Source organism: Varanus komodoensis, unplaced genomic scaffold (genome assembly GCF_004798865.1).
Source record: "Varanus komodoensis strain SLA01 unplaced genomic scaffold, ASM479886v1 scaffold55, whole genome shotgun sequence".
Taxonomy (NCBI): domain Eukaryota; kingdom Metazoa; phylum Chordata; class Lepidosauria; order Squamata; family Varanidae; genus Varanus; species Varanus komodoensis.
In genome coordinates, this window is record NW_025336157.1 from 1,765,618 (window position 1) to 1,782,241 (window position 16,624).

The 16,624-nt window shown below is 52.5% G+C and overlaps 1 protein-coding gene and 1 long non-coding RNA gene across 3 annotated transcripts in view; one reads left to right on the plus strand and one right to left on the minus strand.

The window, feature by feature from the left end:
• Window positions 1-3,484, minus strand: part of IGSF9 (immunoglobulin superfamily member 9) — a 39,391-nt gene extending 35,907 nt beyond the window's left edge. The window contains exons 1-2 of the mRNA XM_044448338.1: window positions 3,067-3,484; window positions 315-509 (exon numbers count right to left, since the gene is read on the minus strand). Coding sequence (XP_044304273.1) covers window positions 315-509; window positions 3,067-3,124 — 253 coding nt within the window. The 5' untranslated portion in view covers window positions 3,125-3,484. The remainder of the gene's footprint in view (window positions 1-314; window positions 510-3,066) is intronic.
• LOC123032449 overlaps window positions 1-16,624 on the plus strand; it is a 102,700-nt gene that overhangs the window by 69,967 nt on the left and 16,109 nt on the right. The window lies entirely within an intron of this gene.

Genomic DNA, 16,624 nt, shown 5'->3' on the forward strand with positions numbered 1-16,624 from the left:
TTCCCCTAGTCCAGACGTGCAGAAGCCTGAGGGCCAGATGCGTCCCCCCGCATCTCCCCGGACAGCCTCACCCTCTTTGGCCCTGCCTTCCATCACGGACGGGTCTCCAGCTTTTGCATGCTCCTGCAGGTCGAAATGCTCCTTTACTGGCCAGAAGACCATGAAACTAAAACACACGGGTGGTTTTTGTAGCCTCGCTCTGCCTCTTTTACTGCCCGCTTCACCCCACGGGAACAACAGGATGTGGCCCTTGGGCCAAGAGAGACACGGTGTCTCTGCTCGAGGTGTGCACGCAGGCCATGAGGCCAACTCACCTACGTACTCCGGATCGACACGCGGAGAATAGAGGCCGAATTTGATGAAGATGGGGAGCGGGAAGCCGAAGCGCACCCACTCGATGACGTACAGTGGGGGGCTCGCCTCGGCTGGCTTGAGCAGGTCACAGCCCAAAATGGTGCTCTCGCCTGTCCGGCCGATCACAGCGCGGGGCTCTGCCTCACCGTTACCTGCTGATAAAACGGCCCGGGAGGATGGTGAGTTGCGCCGCGTCCAGATACCGTGCACACACACATCACAAACTCATCAAAGGGCCTGCCTGCCCCTGAAGGTCTGGGACAGAGGCCCTTCTCCGGGGGCCCTCCTTGAAGGAGATTAGGAGGGTGACTACCCAGAGAAGGGCCTTCTCTGCAGTGGCACCCCAATTGTGGAATTCGCTCCCCAGAGAGGTTCACCTGGTGCCGTCACTTTATTCTTTTCAGCTAAACCCTTTTTATTCTCCCAATGTTTTAAGATTTGATTGTTTTAATTGGGATTTCATGGCTGGTTGGAAACTTTATTAGAATGCTGTGTTTCGTTTTATGTGATATTGTCATTGCTAAACCGTCCTGATAGATGAAGCCTTCTGGTCACAAAAAAGCCACTTGGAGAGAGAGGCCAATGTGGCACGTGCGGCTCAGATGAGGTGCACCCATCACGAGGGAGCAGGTCCAGCCACCTTGGCAGAAGGTCCTTGCAGCTGATGAGGGGCCTGGAGTGAGAGAAAGCGCCCATCCGACCCACGGGGCACAGCCCAGAAGGAGATGTTCAAGGAATGCGGTGGCAACAGGTCCCAGGTTGGCAACAGGTCCCAGGTTCAGCCCCATCCCCAGCTTTCCTGACTGTTGGCTGGGGCTGATGGGAGTTGAAGGCGAAGGAAGTTTCCTACAGTGAGGTGGGAAACTGGTTTATGTGGCTAGCGCCCCGTTCAGAAACTGAAGCTGAATCCAGGCAAGATGGAGAGGCTGTTAGTTGGTGGCTTGTCTGATGGGACGGAGAGTGTTTGAAATAGTCCTAGATGGGGTTTCATCTCCTGCACTTTGGGGTCTACCTTGGATCATCTTTGACTCTTGAGGCTCGGGTGCCTCAACAGCTTGGGATGCCTCCTCCTAGCTGCACATCTGGACAGGGATAGCTTATTTTGGTAAACCGCTGCTGGTTAGCTCTAAGCTAGACTACTGCAAGGCACTGGGTGTGGGGCTGACCTTGAAGACGGTGCGGAAGCTGCAGCTGGTGCAAAGTACAGTAACCCAGTTAATGACTGGGACCAGAAGGTACAAAACCTAACAGCAATTTCGGCCACCTACATTGACTGGCTATATGCGTCAAGTTCAATTCAAGGTTCTATTTTCAATGCATAAAGTCCTGTGCAGCTTGGGCCTGCGATACCCGTAGAAACGGCCTTGCCTTGCCTGCCCAGATGGCACCTTAACATCTGAGGCCTTCCTCTACGCCAAGGCATTTAACAGCTCTAAATGTAGGAGGGACTGTTTTATTAGTTTGTCTTGGTGACTTAAATTGCTCAAATTTGTTTTTTAAATTTCTGTAGTGAAATCTGATAATGTGAATGTTTGTAAACTGCCCAGAGAGCTTGTGACTATATTTCTAGGACCCAAATACATAAAATAATCTTGCACCCAGCTCTCGAACTAGCATCTCCCCGTCTTGCCTTGTTCACCTCTCTTCCTGCCAAGTGTTTCCCACTCTCCCGATGGGCCCTACTCACAAAAATCACTCTCCCAGAGCCGTTCTGCCGGCTTTCCCCCGATGGGGATCTCTCAATTCTGCCACAGAACGCAGCAAGCAGAAATCCAACCGGTAAAGCCTTTCCTGGCATGGAGGGGCAGAAAGGCTTCACCTATTGAAGCTAGGCCTAACACGTAGCTATTAAAAGCTAGAGGAATCTCATCGGGGATGGGAGGAAATATAAAGCGAAAGCTAGTTGGCTGTATTAACTCGTGCATTATGGCTGCACGGAAGCCAGCTGGTAATGCAGAGGCAGCGGCTAAGTGAGCCAGGGGAAATCAGTGGTTGGAAGGTGAAAAGTTTCTGAAATCCCAGCGAAAACGGGAGAGCCACACACTTGGTTGGCTATGTAGGCTGAGCAGGAGAGAAAGTTACAGCTGCGCACCCTCCACGAAATTGTTGGCGGAAAGCCAGAGGGAGAACAGTCCAACAAAAGCAGACTGTCAGCCTGCTCGTTTGCTGATTTGGACAGCTTTTGAAACTTCCCAGTGTAAGCAGAAAGCTTTAAAACATTCGGGGCTGTTTATGGCAGTACGAACTATTGTACCAGAAAGAAATACATTTTTTTCCACTTAAAAAAAAAACCAAAAACACAAGCCCAAGTTTCCAGTTCTTAGGATTGCAAAGATTTCCTTCTTGCATTCAATCCTCCAAGGAACTCAAGGTGGCTTACATGCTTCGCCCCAATCTTTGTATTCTCCCAGCAATGTCACAATGTAGGTTAGGCTCAGGGAAATATATATAGTGAGAGAAAGAGATAGAACATGCATCCCAAAGTCATAAAATTTTTGGCTCAGCTGGGCTTTGAATCTGGAAGAAGCTGGGTGGGGAACCTCTTCTGCTTCAGAGATGCTCTCGGGGGCCACGCTCCAGCAGTGGAATCCGGCTCTCACGTTCTGCAGCCCTCTCCACATTTTTGGCAGATATTCATGCCCCACTGCATCCCCTCCCCGGTCACACGTAGCCTCCCTCACGCCCAACGAAAGGGCAGAAGAACCAGCTTACCCTCAGTGAAGCTGCTGCAGACCAGGGCAAGGGAGACCATCCATAGACACCAACTCATAGCACAGCTGCCCCTCCGGACACCCGCAGCACCGCCAGAACTGCCCTCTCGCCCAGGCTGCCAAGATGACCAGCCACGTGTGTGGGGGGAGGACAGGCCGGGGACCGCAAGCCGTCAGCCTGCCCTTGGGTGCCAGGCAGCCGTCAGTCCGGGAGGAACCATTGAGAAACTCTCAGGGCTGGCGTCTCGTGGGCCAGACGTGGTTCTCATCCCCGCCGAGCCCTTTGGATAACGCGAGCATCCAGCGCGCCGGTGAGAACGCCGTCTCCACGGGCTGAACCTTCCACCAGACTCTGTCTCAGCACAGACCACAGCCTGTTGGGACAAAGATCCGCACATGAGAAACAGAATTTGGGAAAATTCAGGTGGACCTAAGAGGAGTACGGGTGCTTCATCAGGTCAAAGGCGGGGACCCCTGTAAGTCCAAGGCTGGAATTCCATTTGGAGAGGCTTTCCTCCAGTTGGGATTTAAGGAGAAGCATCTCGACCCTTTTGAAAGGGGAAAAACTGCACAACAGCCAGGGAAATACCCAGCCATCAGTGGCCAGAGGGAAACGGAGTAGGGCCAGCGAAAGATCACGTCCCTCTCCGCAATCCCAGAGAGCTGTATTGGACCCCAAGGCCGGAAGCTAACTTTAACACCCAACTGCTCTTACCAGCATTGAAACCTGCCCTCCTGCAACTTCAGCTTGTTAGATCTGCTGCTGTCCTCTGCAACAGCAGCTGTGAACAAGGTTTTTCCCTCATGGGTGGGAGAAGTCCCAAGATGCCTCCCACCCCATCTCAATCTTCTCTCCTCTCCATCCCTTCAAACTTTCCTCCTAGGACTTCTCCCTGCAACCCACCCATATTCCTGTCTTTGTTGTTCCCCAATGTTGTGCCGGAGAGAACCGTCTCCAAAGCCTGAACCGTCTGCAAGCGCAGCCACGACACAGACCAAAGGGTCAAGATAACATCCCAGCTTATCCACATCTTCATAAAGCACGTGGATCACCCAGAACTGAATGCGGCATCCCGGAAAGCACAGACTTTTCATTGTCATCCGGTGTCTTGGAGAGAGAGGAGCAGCCCTGCAACTCCCCACCAGCACGGCTACCATGCCCAGAACTGCTTCTGAACAAGGCTTTTCCCTCACCCATCTAATTTGCTGATCTAACGGCACAGCCCTAAGAAATCTTCGAGTCCGGAAGACTGCAAGGCCCATGCTGGCTGGGGAACATGGATGCCGCACTCCAGCATGCTTGCCAACACCAGATTGGGGTAGGCTCCTCTAATCCCCAAGACCTGGAGATCAGGCAGGCGTTGCTTCTCTATCTATCAAACTCTCACGGGCAAGCCAGCTTCAACTTCTGCTTTTCAAGCCCCCACCCACCTTTCTTCCATTGCTTCTCCTTCAATGGCTTTGCTCCCCTTCACTTTGCCCTCGTTTCTCTCTTGCTTCTGGAGCTCGATGCCCCGGGAGCGCAGGCCTGCCGAATAGGCAGCGATCGCACGGGTCGTTGGGTGGCTTGCGAGCTGCTTCCCCTCCAGCCCTATCTTCTCACCTCCTCCACATGCAGAAACTTCGTCTCAAGCCACCCCCTTCCAGTTCTCCCCCAAGGATTTTTAGAACCAGGCGGGGAAGCAAAATTCCCTCTGACGTCCCGTTTGCCCTCCGGAAGATTTTCACTTTCTTTCCCTCCCTGCCCTTCGTCTTGTCGCTTCCAGTTTTCGCAACTTGGCCAAATTAAAAACACATGCCTGAGCCGGAAACTAACTCCACGCCGATCCAACTCGTGCGGTCGGTTTGCCTGCTTTATGCTTTCCAATACAATGAGTGCAAAACTCGTTGATGGATGGTCTCTCGGGAAGGCCGTGATTCGATTTAATCTTTTTTAAGGGCTGGCTTTGAATCGAAGGCGAACAAGTCAGCTCAGGTGAAACTGAGGGGAAAACCCCGGAAAAATAGCATCCGTTCAGCTGAACCCATAAGAGAGGCATAGTCTGCAGAGCAAGCCATTAAACTTTTGGGGACAAACTGAGACCTTTTTGGCTTCTTTCAAGCCTTTTATGTTCTTCAACCAAATGCTTAAAACACGAGCCAAAGCATCTACCCCTTTAAATGTGTGTCTAGAAGTTATGTCTCCCCCATTTCATTTCTACAGGGTTTTGTCTCCAGATCAGAAATTATACATCTGCAGAGGCTGCTGGACCAGTTTAGGGTTTGGTATTTGCAGTGCGGCCGTTTGAGTTCCAGACTGAGATGGGAGGTCTGGGTTTGAGTCTTTGCTTGGACCCAAAGCTCCCTGGGCCTCAGCCTAACCTACCTCGTAGGGTTGTTGTGAGGATAAAATGGCAAGGATGAGAACCTTGTAAGCAGCCTTGGGTTCCTTACATATAAATGTAGGAATTACATTGGAAAATAAAACCAAAGGCACCTACAGGAGACTGGGAAAGAGGGCGTTTCAACAAATGGAGTGGGCAGCTTGCGGTCCTTGGCCTATAACTTGGATCATCCTTCAACAGTGTTGATGCTGGCTAGGGAGAAGGGGAGCCGAAAGCGAAAAGATCCAGCTGGCCATGGTGCCTGGCTCTGTGCCACATGGCCCAGGCAGGGAATGCAGGGGGAAACCAGGGAGCCACGAGGGAGGACGGAGCCGTACCTCCACGGTCCAGTTTTGCTGTCCTTTTGCTGCCACAGGGAGTCCTATGTGGGAGGTCAGTCGGAGCGAGTGGCTGGCCCAAAGTCACCCAGCAGGCTTCAGGGCTGAGCGGGGACTTGAACCTGGATCCCTGGAGTCCCAGCCCAACGCTCAAGCCACCATACTTTTGTCACAGCATTATAAGATTATATAATAAACATAATCCCTTCCCGACACAGTCCAAGATTTACGTATCTCCCTGCGAGCTCGCCTTCCACAAACCGGTGGCTTCCAAACTGGAGACAACTCCCGTCATTTAACAAAAAGCCTGTATCTAGGGATGGCCTATGCAGAGGATGTTGGGCCACAGCTCCCATCATACCTCGTCCCTGGGGATGATGGGAATCAAAGGCCAACGGCTTCTGGACAGCCAGATGCAGATCACCCCTGGACTATCTAAGCAAGAAGTGGCAACCACATGTTTGAAATGCCAGCCAGCCAGCCATGCCCTCTCGCAGATCACGCCATTTCTGGCTCGGTTCCCTCCAAGCTGGTGGACACCTCCCTTTGGTTTCTCAGCAGTTCTGTGTTTTGGCTGCAGTCCTGTTGGCGTGCAATAGCCGAACTGCCAAGTTTTTTTTATTATGTTGTGCTCTGTTGTTCGAAGGAAAGGAAGGAGTGACTGAAAAAGAAACCAAACCAACCAGGAATGGACCATGTCGATTGCCTCACCCAGGCTGAGCCACTAATGAGCAAAGGCATACAGAGCATGGATGGCTGATCTCATGTGTTTGGACAACTTCCGCAGGCTGATTGGCAATGGAATACGAATCAAAACAACTTGCAAAAGCAGCCTTAGAAGAAATTAACCAGTTAGAGATCTTGTTACATGAAACAGTATGCAGAATGGAAGGAAGCCCGGAAGGAAGAGGACCAGTCCTTCTGTGGAAAGATCCTGTGGTCCATCCCTCACCAAAGGAGAGAGTTCGGCTCTGTTTCTTTACTTGGAGGAAAAACTGCCCAAGGGCTCCCCAAGGAAGGAGCCCTCCTGTAGGCTCCATCTAGTCTCCAGCTGGGAAAGTCCAACCTGCACCTCCCCTTTGGCAGATCCCATAGGAAACCAGGCCTGCGTTTCCACAAACCCACTGTTTGTGCGTTTCCTGCGGGCAGCTGGTTCACCACGGTGCGGACGGGATGATGGATAAGCTCTTGCACCCTTAAAAAGCAAGCCACACCAAAATCCTCTGCGCTTTTCTCCGAGCACCTGGTGGGTGTCCGGTCTATGGCCATCATTCCAGCCAACCATGGCTGCCTGGTGACTCCCACCTATTCCATTTCTACTTTGGAAAATCACATTTAAAAAGCTTCCCGGCTGTGCAGAAAAAAAAGCATGTGGCCACGTCTTAGCTTGTGTTTGGAAAAGCGCTCAAAGAAATAACTCAAGTCTGCTTCCAGTATCCTGGGAATGAGTTTGGCCACATCAACATTGATTCCTCTAAATCATGGCACATGCCTCACTGGCTCACACGTTTCGGGAACCCAGGCATCCGGCATCATTTTCCCAGCCCCGCTGCAAACCTAAGGAAGGAGTCCCGGAGTCTTCCCCATTTTGTGCCCCTCCCCGCACTGCCACCAGGTGCCAAGAGCTGAGAAGAGACGCAGGAGTCCTGCGATCCCCACTGGAAAGGGTAGGGGGACCCAGGCATCCTGGTGATCGCAATCCATACAGGCCACCCGGGTTTCCCCCATGAGAACCATGGAATGACCTGAGGAGCAGAGAGAAGCAGGGGTCTCATCACACAGTGAAACTAGAAATACTTCCACAAGGGGCTGCACTGGCCACCCATCTGGAGGGCTTCAGAAGGGAACTGGACTCAGCTCTGGAGAATGAGGCTATCCATGGGTACTAGTCCTCATGACCACAGGATCAAAGGCAGTGTGCCCTTGGGCAGGAGAGTGCTGATCCCCTGCATCTGTGTGTGCAGAATGCGAGAATGGCCTGATTCGGCAGGGCTCTTCTAACATGCTGGGGATGCTGGGAGACCACCTTCCCGTGCCTAAGGATGCTGGCTGAGCCGGGCACACTCTTCGCGCCTCTCTCTGGTCCCCAAGCTCAAAGCGCTCGGCGGTGCGTCCTCCTCCTCGCCAGAAACTGGAAAGAGCGCTACTCTGGGATCTCCCGGGCGCCTTGCTTTCCGCTCCCTCGCACGCCGCTCTCCAAGAAGGGAACCCAGGCGTTCGAGCCCCAGGATCTCACCTCCCCCACCTCCCAGGCGCTGAAGGGGGGCCGCCCCCGCTCATCAAGCCTTCCTCCTCTCCAGCCCCTGAGCGGGGCGGAAAACCTGCCAGGGTCCCTTCAACGCAGCGCGACTCCTCGACGGTCCGCGGCTCCATCCCTCCTCGCTCCGTGCTGGGAGCCCCAGAAAAGCCGCGCCTGCCACCCGCGCCTAGGCGCCATGAAGCCCAGAATAAAGCCTGCGATGAAGCCGGAGCGGCTTGGCGGGGGATCGGGGAGAGGGAACCGGCTGCTCCCGACTCCTTTGAGACCCTCCACGCCCCGAGGCGGGCTGCGGAACCCAGGCGTCCGGGGCGCCACGCCGCGCGAAGTTTACCTGCGCACCGAGGCCGCTCGGCTCTGCCTCCTCCCAGCAAGGGCTCTTCCTTCCCGGCCAGCCTTTGAGCTCCGGCAGCCGGCGCCATCCACAAGTGGCCCGCCAGCCAGCGCTGCCGCCGCGGATCGAGTCCCCCGGCGCGCCTGGACGCAAACTTCGCGCAGCGCAGCAGCGCCTGGATGGAAGGGGTGGGCGAGCGCGTTTCTCCCTCAGTAGCCCCTTTTGGCCTTCGGAGCCCCCCAGCACAGTTGGGGGTCCCTTGCCCTCTCGACCACCCCTTGCATTTTTTCTCTCCCTCCCCTCCTTGGAAGATGAATTTCTTTTCTCCCGCTGAAGCGCGAGAGCAGCCGACCCTTTTGGCAAGAAGACCTCTCCGCACAATGGAAGGGGGTGGGTTCTGCCTGCACCCCTCCCTCCCCAAGCCTCTTTGTTGCCACAGGAACAGCCAATCCAAACCTTGCGCCTTCCAAACCTGCCAATCAGAGGAAGCAAAAAGGCTGGGCATGAGAGCTTTAAAAAATAATAAGAAGGGGGGGGGGTCCTATGGATCTCTATCTGTGTCAGTTTTATTTGCAAAGGATGTTGGGAGTTGTAGTTTCCCAGCAGGGCTACGGGGTCCTCGCTTGATCCAGAGCGCCTCCTACTGGCTTGGGTTATTTTGCAATCTTGAAAGGACCCTTGTTTTCCGTCCCTTGGCAAGAACAAGTTGGCAGGTTGTCTTTCGCCCCATCCCTCTTTCCAGAAGGGTAAATGCCTTCAATTTGTGGCAACAGATCCCGGAAAGAAGCTGGTAGTTTCTTGAAGGCAGGCAAACCTTTTTCAACAATCATGCCACACTCTTGTGCACAAACACCCACTTTTTCAGGTGCATGGTAACTTGTGTAACTGATGGAAGTGGGCTGTAGCCCTGCTAAACTTACGGTGGAGGTCTCCAACGTGGGGGACAACAATTTGCGCCATCACCAAGACTTCTTGTAGTAGTAGTAGTAGTTGTTGTTGTTTATTTTTCTTCACTGTTGTCCATCTGTTAGGTCAAGACTCCATATATCTTGGTTTCCCATCACTCTGGACTCCTTGGCTGGTACTTTTTCACACAATGCATAGCTTAGGGAACTCCAGACCACCAGCTCTATGGAAGCTTTGAGGACTTTGAAAAAAATTGGCCAAATTCAAACTCAGTTGCACCTTCCTCTTCAGGAGCATGCTACCATGTTCCCTTCTACCAGAGGCCAAACAATTAGGGAGGGCGCATCAGAGGCCAAACAATTGGGGAGGACGCATCAGAGGCCAAACAATTGGGGAGGGCACATCTCCATGCCTGGCTGGTGGGCGACTGCAAGCAGAACCTGCTAATGCTGGTACCTGTTTTAAGGGCACCCTCCAAGCCCTCAGCCTTCAACGGATCGCCCTTCTCTCCACCAGCTTCTCTCTCTTGCTCCTCCACTTCCCCATCACGGCTGCCAATTGCATGCAGAGGACTGGGGAGCTGGTCGGCCGTGGCACCTGCTCCCCCTCCTCCTCCCCACCTCTGGGATCTGGGCTGGAACAAGAGGCAGCGAACACATACGTTGGGATGGAGGAGCAGCTCTGGTCTGGCCCGGTCCCCCTCTTAGGTGCAGCCTTCAGCAGGTGGCTGGTCTAGACTATCTGCGAAGCTGGTGGGACATCACTCTTCCTGACTACAGATTCATTAACTCTTCCCGGCCCATCCGCACAGGTCTGGGGCTGGGAAAGAGGGGCCATCACCCTCCAAGCAGGCAAGCTGCATTGGGGAAGTAGCAGAGCAACACCAGGGCAGGGGGTGGGGGCTCTTCTCGGTGCCCCACAGTTGTATCCACCCACCAGCTCACGGTTGTATCCACTCTCGACACCAGCTCTGCAGGTGGACTCAGCTGCTCTGCTCTTTCTCACGAAGGGCAAGATCCACATATGCAGAGAAGCGTGTTGACAGAACTTCCAGAAAATGCAAAAGGTGGGATGGAAGCGGCTCTCCCGAAATGTACGGAACAATGACACGGTCTGTTCTGCAGAAGCCTCCACTCCCTGTGTGTGCCTGAGTCTCAGACATTCGCCACTGGGCATACGGATCCATAAACAGGGCAAATGGATCATGCTTGCTTGCGTGCAAGAGCAGTCAGGCGAGGGAGTATAAGTGGGGTGGGGATCAACCCCCGTTGAGGGCTTATCAGGGCTCTTTCTTGCTCTAAAACAAATGTCAGCCTGCTCACAGTGGCTTGGGATGCTGGTTTTGTTGATAATATATTTTAATTGATTTTTTAAGGATTCATTATCACTGTTTTCATGGAGCTTGTTGTTTAGTTTCTCTACTGCTCAACTGCTGCAGCTCTCTGGGCAATTCACATCAACTGGCAAAAAGCGAGACACAGCTCATTGCAAAAGCAGCATCAAATTTCCATGCACAAACGTTCAAGGCTTCGAAACAGCAAAGCCCATTTCAGTCAAATGCAAAACTGGTTCAAACCGTCTGAGAGCGATGCAGATTTATTTCACTCTTATTCTAGCTGTTCAATTCTTTGGTTTGTTTTTTAAGGGGCTACCTTACAGGCAGGGGGAAATGTTTTCAAGAAAGAAAGAAAGAAAGAAAGAAAGAAAGAAAGAAAGAAAGAAAGAAAGAAGGAAAGAAAAGGATAGCAAAGGTCTGCACACAAGACTCCTCATTCTGGCCACACGGCCGCCATGCTGGAATATCGATGGCCAAGATCCTGGTGGACGAGGAAGGGAAATGAGCTATAGTGTCATTCCAGGCATTGCAGCCGTGAGACTTAATGCATTCAGTTCACAACAAACCGATGGCGACAGTATTTCAGAAGGCCTGCCACCCGGAGCTTGAAGGCGTGCTGCTTGCTTGGAAAACCAGATACCCTTGCTCCTCTTCCGAGTGGGAGAGCTTTTATCAGCCACTTCTGAGAAAGCAGAAAAACCCAAGGCATGTCCCACCATGCTGGTGCTTCTTTTAGAGCGCCTGTGGTTGAATGTGACTAAACTTGTCACGGAATGAGCTGGATCGCCCATCACAGCTCCTAAATTGCTACTCAGAGCCGACGGCACACATGAGAACCAGCCGAGACAGCAGGTGCGTGACGGGCGGATTATTTCTCTCTCTCTAATCAGTACCTCGGAGGGGCTGAAACAAGAGATATTGTTTGAAGTTCCCTTTAATCCAATCCGGGTCTGGGCATGGGAGACCATCTGATCTCCACACAGCGGCTGAACTGGAAATACCTGTCTGAGCTTGCAGTCAGGCAGCCCTCCCTGCTGTTTTCCTCTGAAGCAGTTCTTATATTTCCTGGTAAAGAAATGCATTCCAACAGGAATCAAATACCCACTCGCTCAGCCCCTTTCTTTATGTTCGCAGGGGCCCAGATCAGGAGGGGAGGAATACCTGTGCGAGGGATGAGCAGCAGGCGGCTGCAAGTTGGATCTGCCCCCCACCCCGGCATGGCGCCTGTGATCTTGCGACTGCTGGCTCAGAGCAATGAAGACCGTGTCGGGTCAAGAAATACGACTTTTCCGTGGCGTTTGAGGCTTGTGGCCCATTTCCAAAGAGCTGCCTAGCAAAAGCTGCAGCTGGCTGAAATCTTAAGCACGGGATACAAGCAACAGCATCTGGCCCTACATAGTATTACTCATTTCTTAGAAGGTTATGTTTGGCTCTCAGACCACGATGCAGGTTTTGCTTCAAAACAACCACCGTGCAAGGTAGATGAGGCTGACAGCGAGTGCGTGCATGCCGTTGCGTCAACGTCATCCAAGAAGCAGGACAGCGATTTGGAACCAGATCTCCCTGCCCAAAACCCAAGACAAGAATCCAGCCGGAGCAGTCCAAAAGTTCATCTTCAGGTCGAGTGTTTGGTTTCCCAGGACATCAGCACTTTCTTGCCCATGTTCCCCAGCCAGTGGTGAACACAGATACACTGCCTCGGAAACTGGAGGTAGCATAGAACAGTGAGGACTGGTAGTCATGGTTAGTCTTCTCCAGCATGGAAATATCTCATCCCTGATTCAGCAGCTATCCTGGCATCTCGGGCTAGCGAACTGCACAGGCTACAAATTCCAGAGGGCTTTTTTTCAGTCTGCCCTGAATCTCCTAGCCTCGCCTTTCACTGGATACCCTCCTGGGGTTCTGGTATTATGAAAAAGGGAAAAGGAAAATGACCCCTATCCATTTTCTCTATCATTTTTTACCTCCCATAACATACTTACTACATTTCTCCCCACTAAATGAAGACGCCACGGAGACTGTAACCTTTCCTCGTAAGGAAGCTGCAACCAGCTCGTCTTGGCTGCCCTTCTCCAGTTCTACATATTAGTTCTGAGACTGCAGAACAGACCCCGAACCCTAACACAATATCCTCGTAATTAGTGGAACAGCAAGACCAGGTGACAGTCCTACCTGCGCTTACCTGGGAGTAGCTCCTGTGAGATTCAGCAGTGCTTGCTTCTGGGCTGCTGCATGCAAGTTCGTGCTTTTTGTTCATTGCCCTAGAACAGGGGGCCAAGTGGCCTTTTTTTTTGCAGGGGACGGTGCTCTTTTTCAGGCCTGTGGGAGGAAGCTAAATCTTTGCCTCCCAAGGCCTTGCAGCAATACCCGTGACCAGGCATGTGGAGGACTGAAGTCTCGAAACATCTGGCGATCGACCTCTGCCCCACCCTGGGCAGAAGTCGTCCATGCTTGGAAGGACTGTGCACTCTGCTTCCAGTCGGAAGATATCAAATGTTGAATTGGGAGAAGCCACAGTTGCTCCACTGCACCTGGGCAGAAGATGGAGCTACACACACACAGCTCACCTGGGCCTGGATGCCACCCTAGGGTGAAGTGGCCTGTATTTCTATTCTGTTGATAGAAAAGGCATCTACGTCTGTGGCTTTGTGTACTTTATTTTTAAAGGCTTTTAGGTACGTGAGCATCCCAGAGAGCTTTGAGCATGCACAGAAATGGGAGGAAAGAAAACCTATATTTACAGATCAACACCTGCAAATTACTGGTGCTTTTTGTGGGGGTGCAGCAGCTCCTCTCTGGGGTTAATATTCGGGGGCGGCCACCAGAGTGAAACTACATTTCCATGGAGATCCGTGGGGTTTAACTTTGCTTGTGGTCAACTTTTCTTGTGACTTCTTCAGAGGCAACAGGTCCAGGGCTGAAGTGAGATTTCGGGGGCTTCTTAGTTCACCAAGGCGGCGATCCTCTTTTGCAGGCCGTGTGTGGCATCCTGGCCACCCCCTCCCCAAACAGCCTGGCAGTGGGCGGAAACACCTGCCCTGCCCTGGCGTCCGTACGTCACACGGGCTCTGCTGGGCTTTGATCTCGCTGAGGACATGGCTAAAGAAAGAGCCGTTTAAGAGTATTTAATATTGGCACTAAGCTGCTTTCTGGTATCTTTTGCAGCAGCGTCAACTGATGCCTTGCTGCTTGGTGGAGGGATTCCGTTGCCTGGACTTACTCTCTCCCCAGGCCTGCTCCGGCTTGCACTGCAATTTTGGGCCAGGTCTCCTAACCCTTCTGTGTGCCTCGTTCAGCTCCGACAAGTTCCAGACCTGAGCATAAAAAGGACAAGTCAGCAGGAACCGGCTGTGCAGACAATTCTCACCCCCTTCTGGACTGTGCCCATAAAACGGGGGTGGGGAACCCCACACCCAGGGGGCTGGATCCTGAGACGTGCCTGTGCCTGGGATCGGCACATATTTCATCCCGACCGCAGAAGTGCCTTTCCAAAGACTTAGTTCCTGGCAGTTGGAGCTTGACGCGACATGAGGCTGCCACTCCTGTCCCTGCCCCTCCTCCAGCCACACCGCCTCCCTCCTCCGCACCACGGCCACTGAAACGCATGCAGATGCTTCCCCCGCGGGCACCCTGGCATCACTTTTTAGCCAAAGCCCAGGAGGCATGCGAGTGCTGCTCCTCCAGCAATCCCGTCGCAGCAGCGTCCCCTGCTCTGCTGCTGAGACACTGAAGCAAGGAAGCCGGTGGGGGGAAGCGCGCCCACCTTCTCTGCTGGTTCCTCTCTCAGACAAGAGGAGCTGTCAGCTTGCATTAGCCTGCTGAAGGCGAGGGGGGAGTGTGCTGGCAGGCGGATGATTGCCTGACGAGCCGCAGAGCCCAGCCTGAGGAGACCCCCCGGCCAGGCAGGTGGGACGGCACTTTGGCCAAGCGGTGCCGAGAAGCCACCGGCAACCAGTGTTCTCCAATCTGAGGGGGAGCGGCGGCCGACTCGCCCTGGTCCATCCGCTGAATGAGCCTGACGCCTCCCTCTGCCCCACACTGGCACAGCTTTCCAGCCGTCCACGGGGACCGACAGATCCTCATGTACCCTTTTGAAAGAGAGAGAAACAGGATGATGTTGCAGAGTCACTGCGACCGGCGAGGAATATTAGCAGAAAATGAGCATGCCCATCAGGTTGTGAATTTTTCTTGCCGTGACATTTTTTAGCTATGCTTATGATTTCTGTAATGTATTTTTAAAGTTTTCATTCTGCCCAAAAGAGCTTCGGCGGTTGGGCAGTATCGTAATGAAACGAACGATTGATTTGGGGGAATGTGGAGTGGAAGAATTTATTTTATTTCAGACAACTTGGATGAGAAAGGAACGGGCTAGCTTTGCCTTCTGTAAAAATTAATAAGTCCTAGTGATTATGAATATATTTGCATTTCTACATATAAATTAGCATCTGAAAAAAGTAGGGTGATGGCCCCTGGGTGCTTGGACCAAATCTCTGAATGGCTGAGCGATGCTTCCAACACTGGAGATGCAGCTCATACTTGGCAACAAGCAACTGGGTGAAATGCAGCAGGAACCCAAATTAGCTCGCATAATTCTTGCCCTCCTGATCTGTTCCTCACAGCAACCCTGTGAGGTAGGCTAGGCTGAGAAGGAGTAACTGGCCCAAAGTGGCCTAGTGAATTTCATGGCCAAACAGGGAATAGAACCTGAGTCTCCCAAGTCCCAGTTCTCAATATGGCCTAGAAACTTGATTTTTCTAAAGAAAGACAAAATGTGTTTCTAAATTCAGGGAGGGGATCTGGAATGAACACGGGTGTCCACCCTCCTGTGATGTAACGGAAACCCAGCCAATCCTTGTGCGAGGGCTTTGCAAAGGCCTATGGGTAAAAAGCGATGGATGCACAGAGGAACGGAGGGATTTTTGCTTTAGGAAACAATCTCAGCCAGAATGAAGCTACCATGGGCCAGAAGCCAGGATCTGATGTGGCAGAGATCAGTCGGGGCCCAGACCTTTCGCTGGACAAATGCCCCTGGCCAGGGGTGGACCACAGGGGCTGCCTGCCCAACGGGCCTCCGAAGCCAGGGCCCTCTCTCGCACCAGGTATCCTTCCAGTTCTTGCACCATAATTCAGGCAGAAAGCAGGAGAACAGCTATTTTGGGCTTGTTTCCCAAGATAATTCTTACTCGAGAAGAGCTCTCAGTACACCTCTTATAAAACATCAGGCAGTTGCATAACGGCCTCAGAGGGAGTTCACGGAAGTTTTCCGTGATTGCAGAGAGCTTTCTTCTCATTTGGGGGCATGAGCTTTGTAGAAGATGTGTGCTTTCAGCTGCACCTTCTCCTCTTGCTCGGGACTGAAAAGATAAAAATCTGAGATCGTTATATTGGTATACGCACCATTAAACCATGGAATTCATCTCTGCTTTCTGCAAGTTTGGATGGCTTTACCTGGAATTGGACAAATTTAAGGAGAAGAAGGTTACTAGTCCTCATGGGCATAAGCTACCTCCAGGATCAGAGACATACTCCTACCCTGCTTGTGGGCTTCCCATCAGGGCATTTGGTTGGCCTTTGTGTGAACTGAAGACTGGACTTGGCCTGATTCACTGTGGCTCTTACGTTCTTAGGAAATGCGAAGTTCCAGAGCAAACGAAAAAGATTAGCTCAAACCACGCACTTCATGTCTTCCTATGGAACAAGGTGGTGCCGGAGAACCCCAAAACTAAATCCTCCTCTTCCCCTTGCCTATCTTCCTCCACAAACAGGGAGAAAAAGCAGCTGGAATTAGAAACAGAGCAAGTCAGAAGGGGTCTCCCAGGCCATCTAGTCTGACCTCCGGCACCAGTCGGAATTATCTTGTGGAGTCCTTGGATCATCAAACTAGTTGCTTGAATTATGGGGTCAAAGAAGAACTTTGTAGTGGAAAGTTGGAAGAAATGACATCCATAGCAGGAGATGGCATGGCTTAAAGGGGACCCCTGGAATTCAGGGTTCCCAGCAACCCTTATCTACCGCAGCACAGTTT